The sequence below is a fragment of the Alosa alosa genome, chromosome 12 (assembly GCF_017589495.1).
Source record: "Alosa alosa isolate M-15738 ecotype Scorff River chromosome 12, AALO_Geno_1.1, whole genome shotgun sequence".
In the NCBI taxonomy this organism is placed as follows: Eukaryota; Metazoa; Chordata; class Actinopteri; order Clupeiformes; family Clupeidae; genus Alosa; species Alosa alosa.
Genome location: NC_063200.1, coordinates 6,522,811 through 6,534,518, shown reverse-complemented (window position 1 = coordinate 6,534,518; position 11,708 = coordinate 6,522,811). Strand labels below are relative to the sequence as shown.

General features: G+C 41.1%; 2 protein-coding genes across 7 annotated transcripts in view; both read left to right on the top strand.

Moving 5' to 3' along the window:
• The first annotated feature begins 501 nt into the window (after window positions 1-501).
• zbtb43 (zinc finger and BTB domain containing 43) lies at window positions 502-5,935 on the top strand. The gene is made up of 2 exons (XM_048259894.1): window positions 502-585; window positions 1,316-5,935. Exon 2 carries the CDS (start codon window positions 1,337-1,339, stop codon window positions 2,753-2,755), a length of 1,419 nt encoding a protein of 472 aa, XP_048115851.1. The 5' UTR covers window positions 502-585; window positions 1,316-1,336; the 3' UTR covers window positions 2,756-5,935.
• A 702-nt stretch (window positions 5,936-6,637) lies between these two features.
• LOC125304936 (ras-specific guanine nucleotide-releasing factor RalGPS1-like) overlaps window positions 6,638-11,708 on the top strand; it is an 80,372-nt gene continuing 75,301 nt past the window's right edge. For all 6 annotated transcript variants that reach the window (XM_048259480.1, XM_048259474.1, XM_048259481.1 and 3 more), the window contains exon 1: window positions 6,638-6,920. The gene's annotated coding sequence lies outside the window, so the exon portion shown is untranslated. The remainder of the gene's footprint in view (window positions 6,921-11,708) is intronic.

The window sequence follows — 11,708 nt, the reverse complement described above, 5'->3', positions numbered from 1 at the left end:
CTGCATTTAAAACCTTCGTTTTTAAGATTGCTACATTTCTGAAACGAAACGAAGAGTTTAATGCACCAATTTAAGTTTAATGTCACTGCTAGTTAAGCCCTTCCTGCTGGAGCCGTAAGTAGCCTAAATTGATCTTTTCCTGACCCACTCAGTCTCAATTGAGAAGTGTATGGTGTCAATGAGGCTATGGTTATATTGTAGCCTAATGCAACTGTACACAACACAATACATTTTTAAGCAAGATGAATTTGGACATTGGGCTGCAGTTTTGCTCGTTTGCTTGAATACTTCATGCCCTTCATTGGCCGCCCTATCTTTATGATGATAAAATTAGCTTAGCCTAGGCTATTCTTTACAGTAAAGCAATGTTTATTATGGTCATTTGAAATACATTGTAATTGAGTCACTTGCACAATCCAGGCAAATATCTGGCAACCCAAGCAAGGGGGTGTGTTTGTTTACACTTCTTGTTACGCGCCATGCGAGACTGCCGCGTGATGACGTACTCAAGGCGAAATCCGGTGGAACTCGGAAGGGAGGCAGCTGTCGTGGATTCGAATTTACTCAATAAAAATGCTTATTCAGGTGAGATAACAGTGAATCTTTCTAATCTGGCTTTGAAACATCTACATCCAACTCACCGAAGATGCTAAAACTATATAGACGCTATGGTGTGCATAAACTAACCGGGCGCGCCTTTCCAGCGAGGTGCTGCAAAGCTAGCTTGCAAGCTAAGCTATTTGCTGTAATTTGCTGTAACGTTAAAATCCGTCTTGGGGGATCTCTCACTTTATCTAACAGTGTTTTGCCTCGATTCATAGTGGTCTTCTCTCGGCCTTCAAATTATTTTTGACGCTTTAATGAACGGATAATGTAACATCTGTTTCATTGGTAGCAAATGTAATTTACATAATGATGTGACATGAAGTCACAACCTCACATCTAGTTTTGCCATTATACCAGGAACATGAGCTTCATTTCTGTCTTAGAACACAATGCATTTCTTTAACTTATTCATTTAACTATATTTATATATCAATATAAACTATATTAAAATGTATTGAATAATTTAACTAGAAGCTTCAGCTTGGTGAAAAACAACGATTGACATCATACAATGAAGGCCAGATTAAGTTTATTTAGGTGGAAACCATTATAAATTCACTCATTCACATTTGGCTGGTAACATACTTATTATGTATATTGAACTTTAGATTGTTGCTAACTGGGGTCCCTTTACAATGCACCTTTTACAAACTGTCCTATGATTATTATTTTTTTTTTTTAAAGTACATGTGCTTGTATTGTTTTGCAGCCATTGTAGAATCTACTAGCTATGGAATCTGACAAAAATGCTTTCCGTGTGGAGTTCCCCGACTTCTCGTGCTCCATTCTGCAGAAGCTCAACCAGCAGCGCCAGAGGGGCCAGCTGTGTGACATCATTGTGAGCATCGGGGGCCACCAGTACCGGGCACACCGCGCTGTGCTGGCGGCCAGCTCGCCGTATTTCTGCGACCAGGTCCTGCTCAAAAACAGCGCACGGGTGGTGCTGCCGGAGGTGATGAACCCGTGGGTGTTTGAGGGGTTGCTGCAGTCGTGCTACACTGGTTCTCTGACCCTGCCCTCGTGTGAGGTGGTGGCCTTCCTCACGGCCGCCAGCTTCCTGCAGATGTGGCATGTGGTGGATAAGTGCACCGAGCTGTTGGAGGGGAACACATCACGTTCACACAAAACCCCGTCGGGAGTAGGGTGTCGGGGCAGCAGCCGAGCCGAACAGCATCCATCCCCCGACGGTGAGAGTTACCATGGTGACCGAGGCGAAGAAGCTTTCTCAGACGGCACGGGGGTTGGAGGGAGTGAGGGATTTGGCAGGATGACTAGCTGCAGAGGATCGTCCGACTTTGAGCAGCTGCTGGATGAGAGCTTTTCACCACATGCGCTGGAGCTTGGAGCGCCCCCTAGTGGAAACGGCTCCTCGCCGCCTGACCGGGCTGAGTCGGCCAGCGAGAATGGAGACCCTGAGGCTGAGCTCCCCAGGTCCAGGCCTGTCTATGTTCCGCCGAGCATCATGGGACATAGGAAGTGGACGCAGGTGAAAACAGAGAGGCCATGCCGCGACGACTGCAATAGCCTGTTCACTGCTGAGACGGCCAGCACAGACTCAGAGCAGCTGGGCCTGCCTCCTCACCAAGGAACCTCCTCCATGCACTCCACAGAGGACAGTGTGGACGAGAAGTTGGTCAGCGAGCTGGAGGAGAGCCTGGATTGTGACCCCCTGGACTTCTACGGCACCTCCATGGACCGCTTCCCCAACGACAAAGATGAGAGTTCGCCCAGCATGTCGAAGAACAGCCCTCTGGAACTGGGCCCAGGAAGAACAGGCGGCGATGACGACGATGATGAGGATGGGATGGATGGCACCCAGGACGAGACGTCCAACTCTGGTTTCGGATCAGGTGTCTATAAGCTCTACCCATGCCAGTGCGGCAAGAGCTTCACGCACAAGAGCCAGCGCGACCGGCACATGAGCATGCACATGGGCCTCCGGCCGTATGGCTGTGCAGTGTGTGGCAAGAGCTTCAAGATGAAGCATCACCTTGTGGGCCACATGAAGATCCACACGGGCATCAAGCCGTACGAGTGCAGCCTTTGCTCCAAGCGCTTCATGTGGAGGGACAGCTTCAACCGCCACACTGCCTCCTGCAGAAGGGCTCACCAGGCCAAGCGGTCTGCAACAGAGCAGAGCATCTGTTGATCCCAGGCCGAACACAGGAGTCTTAAGTTGGGTGGTGCAGATTCAGGGACAAAGTGACTTTGTTCAGGACCATACTCTCTGAATGTTGGTGCCATCCTTGTCAAGACCTTAAAGTGTTTATGTCAATTTGATTTGTCAAAAGGCTATCAGTGATTTCATTTGGACGTTTTTTAAGGCTTTTGACAGTGTTCAGGTTTTTGTTTCCCCAGGGTATAAACTGACTGTCAAACCTGGGGCCTGTACTATGACGCATAGTGCCCAGGGTGTCTTTCTGTTAGCTGGTAAAAGGGGTTGGACTTCGTTGGCACTAGTCGCAAATAAAGCCGCCCATTTCACTTCACAGGAACAAACTAAAATACTTGCTTGAAATATGAGTTTATGAATTGAAATCAATAGTTGGCAAATGGGATGCTTAGATGTATTCTTTTCATGTGTAAACCATTATTAGCGTTATTCTAAAATGCTCCCAGCCCTCCCAAGAGACCCTCCAACTATATGCGCACTGAGATCATCTGGAATGGTTATACTATTTTCCAAGAGAATTGATTGGTTGGTACGGTATCTTGTACATTTTTTTTTCCAGAGTAGGTTAGGACTTCAGCGTAAGTTACCATGGTGATTTACTTGGGGTTTAAAGGTACATGTGTTTGTACCGAACTGTTTAGGTACAAGACGTTAGGTGAAATACAGATGTGCACTGTATACCAATGCAGTCTTTAACGGTAATCAAAAGTAGGCTTTTTTGCTTGCGAACCATGTTTCAAATTTAAGTTCCCACACAAACATATTAAGTTGTGGACCTAGGGCTGGGCGATATGGCCATTTTTTCACATTAAACCTGATATAGGATTTTAATGGATTTTTTCCCCTCCTACAAACTAGAAATGACAAAAAAAAGTCATGACTATCATGGGGCTGTAGTGCAGACCTACTCTGGCATTACCAGTATCATTAGATTATACATTGTGCAGTAGGCCTAAGTCTCTATAGATGCTTATGGATGACCCCACTAATGAGCTCCATCACTTTTGGCATCAGATCCTGCTTATATTTGCTGCCCATCAGCAGCTTGATAAAGTTTAGAAACATTGGAGAAAATCGATTTTCATAAAAACAAATCGATTTGAATAAAGAAAATAATTTTTTGATTTTGCCCAGCCCTAGGTGGACCATTTGTCAGTTTAGTCAATTAAGGTTAAAACCCATTTGATACCTTTTCAAAATAATATTCCTGTTGCACATCAGCAATATTGTCAGTGAATTTTAGGTTAGCAGTACCTAAAGGCTTATTGTACAGGAAATGAATCAAACTTTGACTTCAAAACCAATGGACACACCGAACCATAATTTATGTGTACCGTTACAGCCACCAATATGCCACTGAAACCTTAAGTCACCTCGCTAACCCCAAGATCCTGCTTCGAAGTACAGGCCTCAGGTGCTGGCAAAACAAAATTGCCTTGGGGAATCGGGAGATACTGGGAATACATGTATTCGGCCAGCTAATGTGCCCCCCAGTACATTTCAATGCATAAAATTACTGTGAAAAAAAAGTAAGTGCTTTCATTTTGATGCTGACATACCTTATTCACTCACGGTCATGTTGCATTTTAGCGAGGCACCATTTTGTTTGTGAATACCATTGGCGTTTACTTAAGCAGTGGTATTTATTTCATCACTCTCTGGTACAATAGATACTCCATTTTTTAAACAATGTTCTTTATTTCCGTCCTAGATGCCACTTCCCACTGATGCGTAATACCTCAGTTTGTGTAAGCCAGCAAACAGAGTATGATAAAACAGTACAATACAGAAACAGTTAAAGCACCTCACACTCAAATGTCAGTGGAAGACAGTAGAGAGATACTGCCTTACTTTCATTTCAATGACTCAGTACTCTGAATCACTTCTGGTTCATAGGCTTCAGAGAGAGTCTGAATTTTCTAAATGATCTGCTGTTAGGAATTATTGACATGTAATGAACAAAAAACCTCATTCACAATTAAACCTCATTGGTTGCTTTGGGGTATGTAGATGTACAGATTTCTGCCTATATCCAAATGTAAGAAGTAAAACAAAGGCAAAGTGTATTTATGTAGAGTTAGTATATTGAGAGTCTGATCATTTAGATCAAATAAAAACGGGTAGTTTGTGTATGTGTGGGGGGTTCCATTGAAATAAGGTTACTGTCATATGGATAACTTTTATATTAACATCTGTATTTCTATTCTCCTGTCTCTGTAGTTTTTTAAAGAAATTATTTGGTTTCTATCTTTGCTTCTTGAAATGTCTTCAAATGATGTTGAAATCAACAGGTAATTTCAGTGTCGGATCATAAAGTTCTCATTGATCCTGGTAGATCATCAGTGCCTGGGAGCTTGGAAGACACTGTTGAGACTTTAATTCAACGTGTATAGCCTACTTGTCACATTTGATCCTGACTTATTTTGATTATTTGATTACTTGATTATTTTTTCTGATAAAAAGTTTAAAATTGTGAAATAATGAGATTTGTGTAACCTGAATTGTGTCTTTAATTTGCCTTTTTGCAGGTCATGAGTGATTTTTATGTAGAGTGAAGGACAATCATTCAGGATTTTAATGGTTAAAATAATAATAAAAAAAAAACCTCTGTCTATGCGAATCCAACCCTTGGGACAAGAACATAACACACTGATGTAAAAGAGCAGTCAGTAGGTGTTGTGTGTCCTTTTAAGAACCCTTTACTACTAATTCAATGTTTAAATTTGATGTGACCATATTTATAAAAGTTATGTCTAAATTAAGTGATCCAAGACAATCAGTACTTCTAATATATATTTCTGAAATGTTTATTTAACCATGGACTTGTCTAACGGAGTTATTGCTGATAAGAAAATCAATCGTCTTTTCTTTGTAAAAGTTATTAATTACTCTTTCTGACAAATTTCAACATTTCAGAAAATCTAATTGAAAATAAGTTCTAATCCATAAAAATCTTACTTGGGATATGTATTTACCGCCAAATGAAAACTACCTCAAGAGGACATCTCCTTTTGGTTCCTTGTCTTAATTTTTGTGTACTTTTGTCTTTTTAAAAAGAATTCCCAATGTGTTTTATGATTTTTTTTTCTTCTTATAGAAGAACATAAAAGTTTTGTACAGATGGGTTCAGCAATAAATATTGTCTTTTTCTTTAGAAATGTGCATTTGTGTGTGTTTGGTAATGAAGATGACACCTTTTTTAGGATAACGAAACAATGATCACCTTCTAAAATATTAGTTTTTTAACATCTCATTCCCATGGTGATACAGCTTACAGACTTATGGGTTTGTCACATTTTGATGTAGGGCTCCATGATTCTGTCAAGTTTTGGCATGAACTATTTGAGGAGAAACCTGTATCAAAAAGCTTCATCTAGTTTAATTATGAAACTAGCGAGAGTTAAGTCACAGGTGGGGTCAGCAGGATTTTGGTAAGTCTGAATGGCAATACCCAAAACCATAGATCCCCAGCTAAGCAGATGTGCTTAAGATACAGAGAGTGAACCAAAGACAGAAGATGCACGTGGGTATACTGTATAACATTTAATTCTGTGAGATTTGGGGGAATATGTTTAGTCATTCATGTCATTTGCGTGTCACCAAGCAGGGATAAATAAGCAAATCAGATCATTTGACTGAGAGAATTCCACTCTGGCCCTTTGCATTTGATGAGTCTGTAACTTGTGAAATCAGCGAGTGTCACTACATTGGTTTATGTATTTATACAGACTTTATTTCATCACGTAGCCAAGACTGGAAAAGCACCTGCGCATGAAAGTGCAAAATTTGCCAAGGCCCAGTGTGTTGATTGGCTTTTACATTCTGGAAAGGCGGAGTCTCACAGGCTATGAAGCTAGCAAATGATTAGGCAATGTACCACTCTGTCAAATTCAAAGAACATACCTGACACTTCCTGTGCGATTTTGTGTACGAGGTATTTGTGTTTTTCCTAGCCATTTTGTTTGTTTCAGTTGGTGCTAAATATATTTTGGACGCCGAATGTTAAATTTCGCAGTAGGCTATGCCTCCCAGTGGAGATGAAATGAGCTTTGTGGTAAATGTGACGGATTTCATATTTCTGGAGTAGTCCAAATCGTTGGTCACGCCTCGTGGAAGGCTGGGTTACGTAGCTTTCGTAATGGTAAGCAAAATCTACCATATTTCCTGTTAAATGGTTATGTTTTGTTGTTTAGCATGCAGACGTTTGGCGTAGTCTACTTCACTGAACATCACGCTGTTTCAAGTGCTTGCTCACGTCACGTCAAGGGCTTGACATAGGGTTGCCCGAAAGTGGTATAGTGTAACGCGAAGGGTGGATAGCTTCCATGGAATTGACTTCACACCACGTAAATCCAACACAACCAATAAAACTATGCATGTAAGTGGTTTAAATGTTCCACATAACAAATGTCATATCCTCCCCAAAACAAGTAAACTGCACCATCGGCAATGCGACGGTAGAGATTGGAGTTGTCGTTAGGCACACATTTTGGAATGAAGCGGTCCGTATGCTGTAGCTTATTATATCGACCCAAAACACAAACAGAATTGTCAGTTAATGCTACCATTTTAAAATCCCCAATATCGGTGAATGCCAGGTGGTGTCTTCAAGGAGTAGTTTTGATTGCAACACCTTTTACTGACAATCCCAAAATGAAACCGACCATCATGATGGCATCTGGAATCTTTAGCACAAATGATTTCGGCATTCTTCTGTTCGATAGGCCTACTGACACAGGTCGTGGTCTTGACTCTACAGCCTACATGCTACTGTCATGTGCGTGCCCGTCATTAACCTCTCGGTTTGACTTGCAGTAGTTGCCTTGTAGGCTATCTGTGATCATCTGGCGAATGCTCTTACAAAAGACAACATTGTCTGATCTGTTTTGGTTGGCCTCCAGTGTGGTTATGCCTCTATTCGGCAGATGGCATATTTGGTAGTCAATATAGGCCTATAGCCTATATGCAAATCTATACACATGCAGACGCCAACGCTAAAACACAGGTGACAAATTATAGTCAGGACAGGATAGGGTCATGGTCACAAAAGGATGCTCAATCAATCCACAGTGGACACGGAGTTGGCTAGCTCTGTACAGACTATGTGGAGGTACCTATAGTCAAATCTTCCTTACTGGCAAAAATACAAGAAGCGATTGTTGTAGCGATTACTATGACTGTTGGAGTGAGGGGAGAGTTTGGTTTGGCTTTTGCAAATGAATGGTGTTGCTTTATTCCACTCTGGTAGCTTTTTCTTACCCGAATCTTATCAGTAGACCTAAAGACCCAGATGACAAAGCTAAATATATTTAGGCAGCCTACAATATCTTCCTTGGTTTTTGTTTATTTGAATTACTTTTATAGAATTTCTATGTATTTTTCTTTTTAAAATACAGTATATTTTTTGTTGCTTCTGTGACATGAATTTTCATATCTCTTTCAGATTGTTCTAAGCAGTGTGCAGAAAATCAAACTCTTTATCAAAATGGAAGGTTTTATATGAGGTCAATGAATGCAGGCCTCTTGAATCGTGTCATCCTATCATTGGAGCTTTTTAATGCCATGATTTGTTTAGGTTTTCTGACTGGAGACTGATATTTATAGCTGTTGCAGCCATCAGCTCAAAGGTGAGCAGGCTCAAATGATGGCGCCCCAAAAGGCCATGTGGCTTAAGAAAATAAACAGCAACAGCCTTCCGCCATGAGGGGGGGCATGGAAGGACATGAAACCTTAGATTGTGACCCAGATACAAAGATTGTCTGTGGCAGCCGCTGAAATGCGTGCCAGCCACTGAAATGTGTGTGTGTGTGTGTGTGTGTGTGTGTGTTTTGTGCACTACAGCAGTGGTGTCATATCCCCATTCATTTCCTTCTTGTTGTTTGTGGCCCATCATTAGCAATTGATGTACAGTACAGTTTCAAAGCACATAGCAAGATTGTTTTTCTCTACAGCAATTAGACATGTATTTTCTGCATACTGTATGGTGTATTGAAACTCTAAGTAATATCATGGATCTGAGAGGGGGAGCGATGGGATCTTGTTCATAGGAAAGCCTGGCGCGAGGCTCACCAGCTGTCACCGTCACACTCTTGGAGCATTTGAGTTAGTCACAGTGAGGATATCAACCATTCTGAGAGGAATATCTGCAATCTTATGCCCCACTCCCTCTTTAAACATCCCAAGTTTGTCCTTTTCTGTATTTTGTCTGTAATGACTTCTCAAATATCTGTTTCTTTTCAACAAAATGACCAAGGATATGAGTGAATCATTCTGCCACGTCCCATTGAAAGTCTTGTCTTCCAAGAGCAGTCTTGGAGGCTACCCAGTAATTCACAAATGCTACCAGTTGGTCTGAGATTGGAAGTGGCAAACTGCTGCCATGACAACATGCTCAGAAGTAAGGGCTGTTGGGGAGGGAAGAAGGCGGGCCTGCTGTGGTGTATTCAGCAGGCTGTCTGTTTAGTCTCAGTGCTATTTGTTCTGTTGTAGTCTTATTTAGACAGACAGGCTTGATTTGCGATCAGATCGCCTGTGATACGCCATTTGATTCTGTTCGTCTGAGTTGGGTGCCGCTTTTGGTTGCAGTTTCATGTGCTGTACATTGCCACTATCTATATACAGCTGTTTTTGTAGCCTTCTAATGCGTTTCAGATTATTAGCATGCGTCTAATTGCATGAAGTAGAATATCCTCTCACACTTCATTTGTTTTTAAATTGAGATCAACTGACCCCTTTCACTTAGTGGACTATGCATGCTTGGTGTCGTGGAGTTGTTTGCCTCCCCCTTGTCCATTCATTTTGTATGTATCGGCTCGGGACATCTTGGCGGCCATTATCCCTCATGACGTTTGTGTAATGCAATCAATAGTATTTTTGCTGGTAAATAAAATCCATAAATAAATAGAATGCATAAACAGCGTAAAATGATTAAAGACTCTTTTAAGTACAGTGTAAAGATGGAATGGTTGCACTAGCAGCCTCTGAGGAGTAATTCCCATTGTTGGAGAGGAGCAGGAGGACTGGGGAATACTGAGGGATGTGGATCGAGGTGGCTTATTTTAGGCTGTGTTCCACTTTCCTGCAGTTTAGGGTCCTAGTTTGCTCTACTGGTCAGGGTGTGCTCTTATAAGTGGGTCATCTAGAAAAGGGAGGACTTATTGTTTTTTTCCTATTATGATTTTGATGTTGGTACATCCCAGCTGTACAGTATCAGTAGGTCTGCATTACATCAGATTTCTGAGGCATGTTGTACTGCTCATACACTGTGTAACTACCCTCTGGCACTTTCTTATTTCAAACCTCTCTGTTTGAGGATCATTGAGTATTTTTATTATATTTCTGTAATCTAATGTAAAATGTACCTTTCCCTTCATAGCAGAAATCAGTACTTTTGTTGAATTATTATTTCCTGTGAGCTGTTTCTTTCTTTCTTTCTTTCTTTCTTTTTTTCTTTCTTTCTCTTTCTTTTCTTTCTTTCTTTCTTTCTTTCTTTTTTTCTTTCTTTCTTTCTTTCTTTCTTTCTTTCTTTCTTTCTTTCTTTTTATCTCTTTCTTCTCTCTTCTCTCTTTCTTTCTCTTTCTCTTTCTCTTTCTCTTTCTTTCTCTTTCTCTTTCTCTCTTGTGCTCTCTCGTACACACATCACCATCAGCCATTGATTGATAGTGATTTTCATACAATGTCTTTAGTTCATGAATCCTTATGAGAGCGCTCATGTCTTCCCTAAATGTGTTTCAATTAATTTTCTTTTGACATGTGCATGCAATACTCCTGCAAGCAGGGCAGTGAAGCACTATCTGAAGGTTCATTACAGAATACAAACAAGGCAGATGTGAACGTCCAGGACATGCTGTTGTCAGGTTAGGCTTTGTTGTCATTTTGAAGAGGGCAATGTGTTCCCTTTAGACTGACTGCAGCATAACATAATGGTTTGCTTATTTAAGTTGGATCAGGTTAACGCCTTTTTGATATACCAAACCCAGGGCATCTGAGGACTGCAAATCCAGTTGACTCCGTCCACAGCTCCATAGAAAAGGAGGAGGCTGCCTCGTCATTGCTGTTCAGCACTATGGCTAAGCCCAGACGTGTGTGTGATGGAGTCAGGAATATATAATGCAGAGGGATCAGTGGCTTGTCAGGGTAAAGTAGGGCACAGTCAATCATGACTAGAGAGCCAAAAGAAATGCCTTACCAGTGGTGCATGTAGGGTCTTAGGGCAGCCTGTGTTGGAGGGATGTTAGAGCAGCGTTCATATTCTAAACTTTAGAATCAGCTCGTTGTTGAAGATAGATAGATAGATAGATAGATAGATAGATAGATAGATAGATAGATACTTTATTGATCCCCAGGGGAAATTCAAGGACATCTGGCACTACTGTGTATAAGCTGTACTGCTTTTAGTGTTGATCTACATTATATGATGTGGGCTTCATGTCTTTGTCACAAGTTGTTTTTTTTTTTTTCAAAAAGTCTATTGGAAGTGTTTTGCACTGTAATTTCCCAACTATTAGCCGCGGCTAATGAGTTGCAAAAAACTATGAGCTATGAGGCTAATACACGGAGGCAGTTAAAATATGGTATTAATAGGGTTTTGTTTTTTAACTTACATAAAACACTGTCCTGCGGTTTATACACAATGCGGCTAATACACAGGAAATTACTGCAATGTGCCATTTTCAAATTTAAAAATTTAATCATCAGTAAGAGGTGCGGCCATAATCAGTCAGATGTCCATTGTGCAACCATGAAGTGACATTTTGCTTTATAAGATAAGTGCACCAAAAGTGAGCATCATACAATGAAAGCGATATTTTTTCTGTGGGTTTTTCCTCAACCTACATGGTGACAGTTACAGAAAAGTGTACTATAATATAGTTCACTTTTTCAACAGAAGAGGGCATCATAGGACTATACAAAGCCTTGGTTTGTACTG